This window comes from Trachurus trachurus (genome assembly GCF_905171665.1).
Source record: "Trachurus trachurus genome assembly, chromosome: 22".
NCBI lineage: Eukaryota > Metazoa > Chordata > Actinopteri > Carangiformes > Carangidae > Trachurus > Trachurus trachurus.
In genome coordinates this window covers 10,910,172-10,924,043 of record NC_139907.1, presented here as the reverse complement: position 1 = coordinate 10,924,043, position 13,872 = coordinate 10,910,172, and the positions used below count along the sequence as shown (strand labels likewise).

General features: G+C 39.5%; 1 protein-coding gene across 1 annotated transcript; it reads right to left on the bottom strand.

The window, feature by feature from the left end:
- Positions 1 to 1,286: 1,286 nt before the first annotated feature.
- On the bottom strand, positions 1,287 to 12,894 carry tc2n (tandem C2 domains, nuclear). Its single transcript, XM_083998951.1, has 12 exons — positions 12,814 to 12,894; positions 11,827 to 11,901; positions 11,535 to 11,732; positions 11,223 to 11,378; positions 10,690 to 10,769; positions 7,737 to 7,806; positions 7,099 to 7,199; positions 5,562 to 5,678; positions 5,278 to 5,469; positions 2,734 to 2,848; positions 2,435 to 2,640; positions 1,287 to 1,408 (listed from the first exon to the last, which is right to left on the bottom strand). The coding sequence occupies exons 2-12, from the start codon at positions 11,891 to 11,893 to the stop codon at positions 1,298 to 1,300; spliced, it is 1,413 nt and encodes a 470-aa protein (XP_083855077.1). The 5' UTR covers positions 11,894 to 11,901; positions 12,814 to 12,894; the 3' UTR covers positions 1,287 to 1,297.
- Positions 12,895 to 13,872: the final 978 nt, after the last annotated feature.

The following is a 13,872-nucleotide window of genomic DNA, read 5'->3' as shown; positions in this document are numbered from 1 at the left end:
TGTCATGGTCCTCCTCAGTTTCATTCATGTGCCCTGAAATGCACTTTGCTCAATAAAAATGAGTTTTTAAAGGCTTTAAAAAAAAATCTTGGTTTGAATTCTATAAAAGTGGGTCGCGACTTAATGACCATGGGAAAATGTGGAGCCCAGAGTGAGACTAGTTGAGAACCCCTGCTGTAGAAAACCAAAGGGCGTTCACGGACATTATCTCCTCTTTTGATAGAGACACAAAGTTACTTGATATTTCGAAACAACACCTGCTTTTAATCACTAACATTCAACATTCAACATTAAATACATTAAAAAAATTAAAGTGCTTTTTATCAAAAGCATACAACTATGGTTTGATACATCTGCTGCAGAGTTTTACAGTAACATGACTTCCTATTAAGTTAAATTAGGTTCAGACCCTCTAACTAATTTTTTTAGGGAAATAAAGTATAACTATGCTGTTTTTCTATATTTCTTTTATTGTCAGTAAATCCCACAAAAAGACCAAAACCAACACTGAATTGATCATGTTCACATGTCTGTGGAAACGTGTTCCTTTAATACAAATAATGTGGTTCTTATTATTGAAGGATCATGCGAGAAATACTTGCTACTCCTGTTTAAGTAATATTTGCCAACTCCAACAATCCCAAGGTGATTTAATTAGTTACATAGCCTGTTTTAACAATTACATATTCATTTATTTCTAATTATTCACACATCCCAGTAAGAACCATTGAAGGTTAGGCTCAGACAGTTAGTAAAGTATTGAGAAATAGAGCAATTTGTTGGTTTTAGTCTTGTTGGTAATAAAAAAAAAAAAAAAGAATTTACAGTATAATCCTTCTAGATGTGTTTTATTTACAGACTGATAACAGTAAGTTTGGCTTTAACGTCACTTTTTTTTGCTTGTAAACTTTCTTACCAGCTGAAACAAAGTGACAAAGTTTTTACTACAAAGAAAATATGTACAGAAAATATGTGACTTACAAAATATAGCTTTTATACACAGCTAAATGCTAAGTGGCTCAATTATTGTTAGTTAAGCAAAAGCTATCTTGCTGTTTAAATAAAAATCCTTGATTTCTGCACCAAAACAACACTAAACCTTTGTTCAAAACCCCTGTTTACAAACCATCACTGAGCACCTAAAGCGTCTCTGTGGAGATCTGCTCTCCCAGTGCATCCAGAGCACGTTCAGCGGTTTACAGTCGGGTCCACTGAGTATCAGCGTAAAGGCCTCGGGTCGGCCAACTGGAAAAGCAAGCAGGCACAGCTGGGCCTGCGTCACCAAAGGAGAAGACATTTAGGAAGCGCTCAGTCTGTGCCACGCTGCCACCACTTTCTCCGGGTTTGCCATCGTGTCCTTCCACTGGTCCACGACCTCTGGGACGGGGCTGTCGAACCCCAGCTGGATCTGAGAGAAGAAGATCATCTGTTGAGTCTCTGGATCACCAGCAAAACTTTTCTAAAGTTACTGTCACAACATTTGTATTAGGATAAAAGGGGTGAAGTGTCCTAACAATCATCTAAGAAAAGAAAAGGTACATTTACAATCAATACAACTCATTCTTGATCAATTCAACACACTCTCTTGTTGTTGCTGCTTTACTTCATTTGGTATGACTCATGGTGGCTAATGTTACCAAACAATCGATAGACAATAGTTTTACTGGCATAACTGAATGATTCATTGTGCTCGATTGATTTTTCTGCTACTGTTAAACTACATTTTACTATATTGAAAAATGTGGACTTGGCGAAGAAACTCCTGCACACTTTCTTACTTGCAATATTATTTATTGTTAAAAGGCCAACATTTCAGTTGTTTAGCCTTCTTAAGGGCATCAAAAAAAAAAAACCTACATTGATTTATTGAAAAATAAAAGAAATTGTTATTATGTAATCACCACCTGTTGAGCTGCTTATAATGTAGTTTTCAGTCAGATAAATAATTGAATAAAAGTAAAATTTAGGGATTTAAGGAATAATTTTAATTAATTATTAGCACTAGCATTAGCAGCTGTTTACTTACCAAGTTTATATAATAAAAGTGTTTGAAGTCCATCGTCAAACTTCATTATTCAAGAGTTGGAAAGCAACTTTCTTATTCTGCTTCTAGTTATTTCAACTTTTTTTGGGGCTGAAGTTAGCATGCTAACGAGCTAGCCCCAGCCAATCATGTCACTTTCCGATACCGAGTCACTGTAGTGTCCAGTCTGTTGTGCTACTCTTCTCGCATCAACAGCTGGTAATCCAAACGTTGGTTACCTAACAGCAAAACTTAGAAACAGTTCCTTGAGATGAGACCAGGGCCATTATTGGTTAATAAGTAGCTCCTGGCAACTACGGCTATTTAACTTTGTTCAGGAAGAAACCTCTGTAATTAAACATACATCCTCCTTTATTGCTTCCAGTAAGAGGTGGTGTCAGGTGACCTCACCTGTCCGAGACACTGTTTCCTCCTGACCGAGCTGCGACTGTAGAGTTTGACGGACAGCGAGCAGGCGTCGTCTAACGCTGCCAGCTGGAAGTGAAATGTCTCCCCCCACTGACACTGACACTGACCCCCTGAGGTCTTCATCGCCCGAGTCTTCTTCTTCGTCACCATCTGCCCCAGCTGGTGAAACTCTGCCTTGACAAAATATGCTTCAGAAGGAAGGAGAAGGAACAAGTTGGTGTTAACATGCACATCAATTACTCTTTCTAAGACGTTCAAGATAATTCAGTGGTGACACAAACCTTGGGCGAGCGGTGAGGAGGATGCTGGGAGATTCTGAGCAGCCAGGATCTGCAGCTGGATTCGTCCATTGACCGGCTGAAAGCAGGTGGTAAGATGCAGCTCGGAGTGACACACCTGAAAGAGCACGCTCAGTCAGTTAGCATCTTGACATGTGAAAGCAGACTTCTCATGGCTTTGTAGTAAACAGACCTCTGAGTCAACACAAAGCAGATGTGGCCTGCAGCATTTCATCTTCCAAGATGCATCATCTATAATCAGGTTTTATCAAAAGTGGAGCAGCACCGTAGCAGCTACAGGCGTCCAGAGATGTGACCTTTAATCACAGCTGTCCCTTCAGGACAAGAGTGTAAATGTTCGGGACGATTGCTTGGAGCTTCACTGTAGGAGTTTGTGACTTAAAAGCTTCAACAGTGACCTTTCATTAAAAGCCCCCCAAAAATGTAATTATCTTAAAAGGCCAGAAGAATGTACAAAGTGCATCAACCGTCCATGTTTTTGTCATCAAAAATACAGTTCGAGGTGTTTAATATTTTGACCTTTATCTCAGGAACCCCCACCAGGCCGGTTATTTAACACCAGAACAAAGTGGAGAAAGGTTTGAGTCCAGTGTGGACAGATGTCTGAGGAATTACATTTGACTTTTAGAGCGATAGTTACACTGTCACATGTCTAACTAGTCACAATACAGATTTAAATAAACGTTGATGATTCTTGTGTCATCAAGATTTTGTTATATAAGTTGTGTATTTCCTTATCAACTTTAATGAATCTGCAAAACATCATTGCATTAGCATTGTCATTGTAAGCATGTCAGCATACTAATTCTTTGCTGAAAGCACCAAACCAAACACCAGTTTCACACTTCCCCGCAGTCTGGTATGATTCATCTTCGACCACCAGCTGCTCTGCTTCCTTTCAAAACGCTGCTCATACTTTTCTCGTAACAGTGTTCAGCTGTTTTGGCCCCTGAGAGCTTCTACTGAGTGAAAGTGATTTGGACAATGTGGGTCTTTTGTGTGCGGCAGATTGGTGAAATCACTGCCTGTTTGAAGCCGTCCCCTTCCGAGAGCTTAATGACGATTCACTGTCTGATCCCCTAAGTGCAGAAACAGTTTACATCTTACTGTCACTGGCCAGACATGCATGCATTTATCAACAGAGCCGCTCTCTCTGCTGTTAAAACACTCTGAGGTTTGACCTACTTTGCAGGTCTTACATTTCCAATCCACACTCTGGTTTCTCTCTCCACTAAGAGCCTGTTTCCCAATTTCTCCTCATAATGAATCCCCTTTCTCTTTTCCCCAAGATTATGCAACAACATGAGGTCTGGTAGGTACATGCCGCTTGGCTGCAGTGCATTATGGGGACAGTTTTATGAGGCACACACAGAGCTTTGTTCTTATTTACTGTGCACATACTCACGGTGATAAAAGACAGAAGCCAATGGAGGAAATGGAAAAGAATAAGTAGTAAAAGTCTGGGATATTCCCACACAGTTTTTCCTGTGGCCGCAGCAGCTGGGTGGCGGCTATGACATTATCAGCTGCCACGACTGGGAATACCCGCTTGTATTTACCATTGTTCTTCCACTTTCATTTTAGTTGTCACGTTGCCATAATGTCATGTAAACTGTTTGCAATTGAGATCGGGACTTGACCAGAAAGAAGGTCATGACTAAAACTAGATGGAACTTTTTCAGCCAACGAGGGTCCAACACTTCCAACATCCATTAACTTGATTGAATTACTAACAATTCATTGTCATGTTGCAGTTTACATCCTTGTCCGTCCAGATTCATATCATAAAGACTCTTGAGGAATCTATTTAAAGAAATTAAACACCACATGTTGCAGTGAAGTTGACCTTTGGATATATGATCACTTTCACCTTTCTTTAATTTATTCATGATTAGCATTTGAAATATTGGGTTATTATAGCAAAAACATTTTTATTTGAACTTTGGCCTTGAACTCTGACCTCTGATCATCAAAATCTTACCTAGTTCCTACAGTAGTTGAATTCAAGTGAATGTTTTGTACCAAATTTCCTCTTGGTGTTAAAGAGACGTGTTCACAAGAGCATATATTGAATTGCTGTGTAAGTGCTGGGTGCAGCATCTATGCTGCAGATGCGTCATTCAATATTAACAAAACATAGCTTTGCCCAAACAGTCACAGGCAGCCATGACATGTCATCCATAATAAATGAAAAAATAAATAAACCTGTGTTTCCAGCACCAGTATCACTATCACCAGAACCAAAACAAAGAATAAATCTTAAGCTACATGTCACCTGGAGATAAACCAAGTTAAATGTTGATATTTTGCTGAACTAACTGATTATACAGCTGTAAAGCCAAAATAAATTCCCTTCTACAAATTGCTGCTGACTTGAGATAATTAGTCCATAACTCCTCGTAATCGTTGTCAGTGTTTTCAAACTGTTTCACCATTTCAACCATGATCAGCACAAAAACAAAGCCATGGAAAGAAAAACCGGACTTAACACCCACAAACGGACGTAAGTGACTCATGAACACTCACAGAGGATTTGGACGGCGGGTTGAGGTCGAGCCAGTGATCTGTCTCCTGAGGACCGAGCTGTCGCAGGGAGAGGACACACTCGGCCACCGTGCGCTTCCTGGGGTTGTGCGTCTGCAGCCGCAGCACTAAAGCACTGCAGCGCAACTGTTGGAGACGAAGAGCAAACACGAAGGTCTCCATGAAGGGCACGTCCTATACAGCAGAAAGGAACAGAAAGTCAAGATTAGACCTTTTATATGTGTCATCAAACCCTCTCCTAAAGCTGGTTTAGAAAATATTGTTACCTGACTGTACTCCTTAACTGAGCTCTTGAAGTGAATTGGTTTGGGGATGGTGATGATCCCTTTAAATCCAATCTTTTGTTGTTCCACTCCATCTGGAGAAAGGTTGAGGTCTGAACACTGATGAGAGAAGAGGAACAGAAAAATAAAGATGTCAGTCGAGGCTGGTCAAATCTATTTATAGGCTCAACCACTCTTAGATAAACAGGTCAGGGGTAAATTGTACTTCTTAGCAAAAAAACACAACAGATAAAGAAAGAATTCAAAACAATAATAAATCAGTCATTTGTAATGAGATCACATGAATAATTGTTACTGTTTTCAATATTGTTAGAAACAAAAAGCCATTGTAGTTTTCTTCAAGAAGACTGTGCTCTGTTTTTGACATAATGTCAGACAACAAAGGCGTCTGTTCATTCACACCTTCTGTATTAAAATGTAAATAAAGACGTGAGGTTCAAAACAAACTGGGTTGGCGGCACAATTGAAATACTAGTACGATCACACTCATCCGGTCTCACCACAGTGAACATGCAAATACAGGCAGGTATATGGTTTCATCACCAGAGCTTGTTAGTTTCTCTTTTTTTTTCATAGTCGTTTGTGCTTTATTGCATTTTCAAACTACTGTGCACATTCTTAGCAAAACATGTACATTTGATTTACATTGTTCTGCCATTATTGGGTGACATCAGGTGAATTGATTTACTACTTGTATTTACAGTATATGCAGGCCCAAGAAAAAGGATGTTTGGGGGCGTTGATCAGGCCAGTTAGTTAAAGCAGAAGTAAGCGATCCGGTCGTTTTCGCTGATGCTGCGTTCGAGGCAGGCTTTTGAAATCGTAAATTACAGCTTCACGTCACAACTTATGACTTTGTAGCGTTCCAGGCAACCCACTCATGTTTTTCCGACCTGTTTTACCTGTGAAAAGTCACTATAACGGCCACTCGTAACTTCCGACCCGTGAACTCGTACCAGATCAAACTGGTATGACTTCACAGGTCGGAAAAACACGAGTTACGAGTTTCCTTGAACGCACCATAACAGTCCTCGTCCCTACGTCTCCACATGCACGGCGTTCCTTGGCTGCACACACAGCCCTGCATGCCGTTCTCTCTCCTCATTGGATAAAAACTGTAGGATACGATAAATGTTTTCTCCTCGGCTCAGAGCAGAGCAGAGTGACTGACAGACCCGTGTTTCGGTCCAAACACTCTATGTAAGTGATTGCTGTCGGAAGATACAACTATTTAAGACTTATATTAACACAAATATATCACTTACTTCTGCTTTAAGGGAGTGAATAAAACCCATTCATTGAGAAGTAAACGTGTCCTCATTTGTCCTTTGACTATTTGGTCCCTGATCAGCCAGGATCAACCTTTTTTCCTCCTGAGTGTCTGAGCTAAAGGAACAGAGCAACTGAGATGGAGCTGACAGAAACCCGTTTTCTGGACAGACAAAGAGTCCGTTGATAAAATGTTACAGAAGAGCACAATGCAGGTTTCTGTCTCCCTCAGCTTGATGTGTAACCTTACCTGGACCAGAGTGATCCACACCTGCTCCAAAGCCTCCTGGTAGCTCAGCCGGACACATACCTTCCCCAGTTCGCGTTCGTCCCCAGAAAGGGTGATGGAGTCTGTGATGTTTGGGAATCCACATCACAACGCTATGTTATTACACAGTAGAAATATATTTATATATGTATAATTCACTGCTGAGCAACGTCTAATCCTGCATATCATTGTCACATTTGTATGATAAGTTCACACATTAGTAATAGAAGCAGCAGTTTGTGCAGGACCTGTTTGGTGACGTAAAACATGAACTGTGATTAAAAGACTTTTTTTTTTTTTTATCAATACACAAACTGTTTAATTATTACGATAACAAAGCTAAGCTGATTTCACTTCATTGAAAAATACAGTTCTTAGTAATAGGGCTTATCTCTGATTTTGAATGAAGTGATTAGTGTGACTGTGCCTTTCATGTTTACACAATGCAAATTGATCTTAATCAGACTGAGTCACATAGGGGTGTGAGGGTGTTAGAGGCCCATTTTTTTTTTTTTTTTTTTCCTCACCAAGACGAGGAGTCTGTTAGACAAAGTAGATCCAAAGACAACATTTGGGAAAGAAAGTGGAGATAAAGCAGAGAAAAATAATGTTTCACTTACCCAGGCTGCTTTCAATGGAGCCCATCACCGAGGACGTGCCACTGAGGACGCTGGAGACGGAGTCAAAGCGCTGCAACAGGCAAACAAACAGAGAATGTCATGATGACATCTAAATTAAACTTACAACTTCATCATTTAACTGTGAGGCTAGAGTCATCCCTGCAGAGGATCATCACAGTTGTCACATGCATGTCTGCACCATGACATTACCACCCTATAGCTGCCGTGACATTTTACTCATATCCACAAACTTGAACCTGAGGGCGTTTCTCTATATAGTCAGACACCATGAGCTTCAATTGGATTCATCCTCCTGGAAGTCACGGACATCAGTAGAAGATTGTGCCAATTTACCTGATATTTCTTATATATACTACTGTATATATATATTGGCTTTGGTGCCTTTAATTGATAGCTGTAGAGAGACAGGATATGATGATTCAGGCTGATGGGGTCGGTGCAGCGAGGAAAACGACGCCCCAAATGTTGAGATTTGTAACGGCTTTAATCTGCTGGTGGATCACCAAAATCCTTAGGGTTCATCCTCTTCAGACCATGAATGTCTGTATAACATTTCGTGACAGTCCATCTTATGGTAGTTTCTCCTTTTACTTCTTCATAACTAATACTAAGAGTAAGTACTTTCCTACTGGAAACAAGGGGTTTATTTGTTCATTTTTAAATCTATTGCCGAGCCGCTGAACCTTTTGTGCGCTCATGATTTACTACTGTTTGCTCACAATGTCGCCAAACTAAACATTTGAGCTCACTGAAGTTTAATTTGCACAGTTGAGTTGATGAGAAAGAAATTAACATATTATATAGGAAGTGGTGTGAATTGCTGCATGCATCCATATTTGTTGAGTGTATGCAAAACATCAATGACATACTGAAATGTTTGACTGAGGTTCAGGGTGCGTCATCTGATACGCAATACACCACATCCTATATGTGAGAACCAAACACGCCCATACAGTAACTAACTCATTGTTGTACTTAGTGTAACACTGATTAAATAACACTTCGCCCAAGACAATCAGGAGGAGCCTTAATCAGAAGTGATGGAGCTGAATCACATGTGGCAAACAAAGAGATTCAGGTGTAACTGTGTAATTGGAGGAACCGTCGGCCAACGAGTTTTTAAATTCATTTCCATAAACTTTCAGATCACTTTGATGATTGAAAGAAAAAACTTATATGGGACCTTAATGACTAAATGTATTGATAAAATATAGTTATAAAATTAATAGATGTAAAAAGACATCCTATAAACATGCTATTGTGTTTTTTATTTTATGTATATGCTCTATTTTCTTAGGAGCTTTCAATTAATGTTTTACTTGCCATATATCACTGTACACTCACTTCATAGTTTTGATTAAGCCGGTGCATATTCTCATTTGCCCAGGTCATAGTATTTCAAAGGAGGTAAAATCGAAAGCAACTGGACTTAGTTATTTGTCTAGGAAGACGTTTCACCTCTCATCCAAGAGGCTTCATCAGTTCATGTACGCATCTGACCGGCTGGGACTGGTCCAACTATCTGGTGTGGAGACTCACTATTAGTAGAGAAACCATCCCTCAACAGGGGAGGTGGTCTCAGACACCATCTATCTCCAATTTACAATGCTGCCCTTTCATCCCTTCCCAGGAGATTCAACAATCTAGCCTCAAAGAACAACCACTGTTCACAAGTGGCAAGTGACTCCAACGATCGTTATAATCGTTATAACAACATAGGGCACTAACGAAGTCGAAACCAACTTTCCATCAAAGACAGTCATTTAAACGACTGTCGTTGGCACTTGGGGCACAAAAGGGAACCAGTGACATCATCACCCTTGTGAACGCCCACACAAGAGGTTAAATAGAGAGTCTCCACACCAGATAGTTGGACCAGTCCCAGCCTGGTCAGATGCGTACATGAACTGATGAAGCCTCTTGGATGAGAGGTGAAACGTCTTCCTAGACAAATAACTAAGTCCAGTTGCTTTCGATTTAACCTCCTTTGAGAAACATAGTTTTGATTGTTTTCCTCAATTTTCAAAATAAGATGAGACAGAAAACTATGCTTATTTACATCGTTTAACTTTTTTTTTTTTTTTAAACAATCAAAGCAATATGGTAAATATGGAGCTCCAGTTGTCTTGGCTAAGCATAAGGACTCACCTGACTCAGTCCAAAGGTAATGAAAGCCATAACCTCTCTGAAATTTACCAATCAACAGATTAGGCTACGTCTTATTTGTTTCACCCTCCAAGAAAAGAAAGTGTAAAAAAGGATGTTGAACTCACAAGATTTTATGAGGTATTGTGTGTGTGTGCATGTGTGTACAGTGTTATGAGCGCTGTCAGAGAAGTCACCATACAAATAACTCCTCATAAAAACCACAGTACATTGATTTTACACTTCATTTAATTTAATTAATTTAAATCACCACAGCAAACAAGCTGCTGGTTGCAGTTTTATTTTTTAACTGAGACATGAGACTGACATTAATTTTGGTATATAACTCTTTAATAGTAGACAAAGCGTTTGTTTCCCAAAATGTAATTTAATTTAATTTTTGTATTTCGCCACAATTTCCACTTTTCATATTTGCTTTTTTTTTGGTCACATCTGGGGCTCCATAGACCTACTGCCTCTTTGCCGTTAGAGTCGTTTTTTCTGCCTAAAGTGTCTCAATTTCTTCGATAAGGACTCATATTTTGAAACACGTGTTTACATTTTGAAGTTATCTCACACATTTTATAGAATAAAACAATGTGCCTCTGTTTCAGAGTGAAATTACCTCTTCCTCCTTAAATCAAAACTGGTTTATTTAGTTTGTTCTCAATTATTTTTTCCACTATGCCACTGAGGACAGTGGAAACTGTAAAACTATATTTAGTCTTGGTTGACACAGGGTGAGAAACACTGTGTGAGTACAGATTAGATAGAGAACCGGCCTCACCTGCATGTGACTCTGAGGGCTGGACAGATCAAACATGGAGGTGCTCATACGCTGCTGGTCGCCCGGCTTCAGGGTCCAACCTGGAAGAACAGCACCACTTTATATGAAGATGGTTGTGTTGAGCTCTGTTACTCATGATTTTGTCATTTCATGTACATCTATCTATGTATGACTTCCTATCACGGTATTTACAGCACTTTTCTCTCTATAACTGTAAAGATACTGGAAATTAGCACCAACATCTTAATCTATTTTACAAAATGGTTTGGTTGTAGTAGCTACATCATTTATAGTATAAAAGTTGAGTTTTAAAGTTTATTACATGTGAAATATATGTCACTACATCATTATCATGATATGTTATTTAATTGAGATTACAAAATAATACCATTCATCTCCTGTATTCCTTTGTAGTTCAACCATGAATGTGTTTCAGTGCAAAAACCAAGTGCTGTTAACTTTTTATGCCTTTTCTGTCACAATAATTTTGATCCACAGTCTCAGAGGAATGGATTGACTGTGCTCTACTCTACCTGAGCCCTGTGGACTGGAGTTCCTGTTCTTCAGGACGTCTCGGCGGGTCGAGCCAGGTGAGATGTACTCGAACATCTGACCCTCTGGGCCGTAGGTTAAGTGACCTGGGCTCAGAAGCTCTGCCTTCCTCTCTGCATATGTGCACCGGGCTGAACCTGCAGACGAGGAACAGGGCTGGAGGTTAGCATGTTTCTACTGTGACCAAACTATTCTTCTTACACAGTAAACTAAACAGCGATTCATAATTTTTTTTTTATATCTGGTACTTGTCAAACAAAAGAAGAACAACTGATTTTTCAGCAGCGACATACTCTGCAGCCCCGACTGTAAATTGGGGAAGCGGGAACCTCTGGGCTGGATGTATGAGGCCCTGAAGGTCGGCAGGACAAACGGCACCTCTTTGCCATCTGGGGGGAGTTTGGACAAGAGGTAATCTTCTGTGACCCCCCTCCTCCCTTCATCTGACTCCCATCCCACTGCTTTGTTTGGAGGCATCTTGAGTTTGATCACTTGAAAGCACAGGAAAGGGTACAATCAGAAACCAAACAGTCGGTCTGGGCTGTTGGATGTGCAGCCGTGCAGCCGTGCAGGGCAGCAGTTTACCTTGGGTCTCCTGCTCCTTCCCATTTTTCTTCAAGAAGTTCTTGCAGCAGTTCTTGACGCACTCCATGGCTGCAACTGGAAATAGTTCAATGTTGGACGAGTCAGTGGAAAAGTTTTTCTGGGTAGTTAATCAGGAGGTGATAACACCAAATCCCAAACTTTGCAATGGTGGCCTCAAATCCCCAAAGTTTGGTGAATAGCTCTTTCAAAACAAGATAGCTGATTGTTTTGTCTTTACTGGGCTCCAGTAGGGTAAAACATCAAAATAGCTCATTAAAAAAAAAAAAATACAGTATGTGCTGAGATTGCCAATAAATATGTTCTAACCTTAAATTAGTTCAAATGCTCAAATAATTTGTTGTAAAAATACAGTGTACCCCAAACTCAGACTTACCCCACTATTTCAAATCAACATAACAATCATTAAAGTGTATTTAAATATCGTATAATGCCCAAATGCTATCGTCCCAAAATGTGTTATGGTGCCCAGATTGGTACAAAAACAGCAAAAGGTGTTCATTATTAGGATCCCCTAATTTTTACAAGTTCAAAATAATCCTCTAAATGTATCATTATGCCAATGCATTTGTTAATACAATCCAAGAATTTTAAATAGTGCTCAAACCTTGTTGTAATAGTAATTTACTAATCTTAACCTTTCTTGAGGCTGCTGTACTCATAAATCATACAATTTTAGATTTAAAGAAACATTTTTTATAGAGAAACTTTATTTAGGATATCTGTCCTGTCATGCATTTCAAAATAATTTTTTTTTTTTTGGTAAATAAAGATTTAATAGACTATCTCAGTCTGTTTGTGGACCACCTGGACAACTGACAAACACAAACAAACAAAGAGTGACCAGTAATTTCAAGAGCTCAAGGTTAACTAGTCAACAAACACGCTCTTTTCACTTGTTTCACGTTTTTCTACTTTGATAAAAAAAAAACATTATCTGTGATCAGATATTAGTTCAGAAACACTCACCTATTCACACGGTGTCTTTACTGAGAGAGGATGAAGTTTGCACATCCAGAGGAGCAGCTCATTCTCACCGGCCGACTGCAGGGAAATGACTGAGCTCAGGTTTGCTGTTCACTTCAGTCACAGGTCTCTCTCTCTCTCTCAGACGCACACAAACACACACTCTCTCTCTCTCAATCTCCACCTTCTCTTCCTCCTCCCTCCCTCCCTCTCTCTCTTTACCACTCTAATTCCCGGACAAACAGTCATGTTAAACATCACTGTGCTTGTTTCCTCCTCTTTCATCGATGGCCCAAATCCCACATCCCTGTCTACATCATCCTGGTGGGAACTACACAACATCATACAGCTCTGATCAGCTCATTCACTCCTTCTTCAGAGAAACAAAAATTATGTAAAAAAAAATATATATATATAGGAGACGAGAAACTAGCAGGCAACTAGCGGTTGTGTGGTCAGGATGTCTTTTTCAACCTAAAGGAATTGCTCAGGTTGCAAATATTTTATAGGTTTTTAAAAATCTATCAAATTGGGTTCAATTAGTTCATATATAATCCCAAATTTTCCATGTCACTCCCCCATATTGTTTCATAGATGAATTGACACCACACTCATCATCACCCCAGAGCAATTTGTAAGTCATTTGACACCTAAATGTGTTTTGCTTTAATCCTTAAAAACTGCAAAACTTGCAAATGTGCTTTTCAGTCTGCAAGGAGACACCAAAAAACAAGCCCATATCGTTTGTTCAGCAGCTAGTTGTGACCCATAGTAACATTCTTTTAAGCCGACATCTAGTGGCCACAGTAATTATTACAGAAGCAGAGAGACATGTTGCAGGAGTGTTGACCAAAATCATGATCTTTCTCTGACTCAAACAAAGTTTTAGAGTCCAAAGTTCGTGAAGAATCTAAAGTGCCTAAATCCAATGAAGTACTTTTAGTGACTTAACTCTAAATCTAACTAGAGCTAAACCCGAACGAAAAGTTTTTAGTGCCTAAAACGAATTGAGTACTTTTAGTGGCTACATTTAACAGAGTATTTTTTGTATCTGATGAAGCT

Coding starts and splice junctions, on each gene's coding strand:
- tc2n (XM_083998951.1), bottom strand. CDS start 11,893: ATGGAGTGCGTCAAGAACTGCTGCAAGAACTTCTTGAAGAAAAATGGG. Junction 11,733..11,826: donor GAAGGAGCAGGAGACCCAAG/GTAAACTGCTGC, acceptor TGTGCTTTCAAG/TGATCAAACTCAAGATGCCT. Junction 10,770..11,222: donor CTCCAGTCCACAGGGCTCAG/GTAGAGTAGAGC, acceptor CTGTTCTTCCAG/GTTGGACCCTGAAGCCGGGC.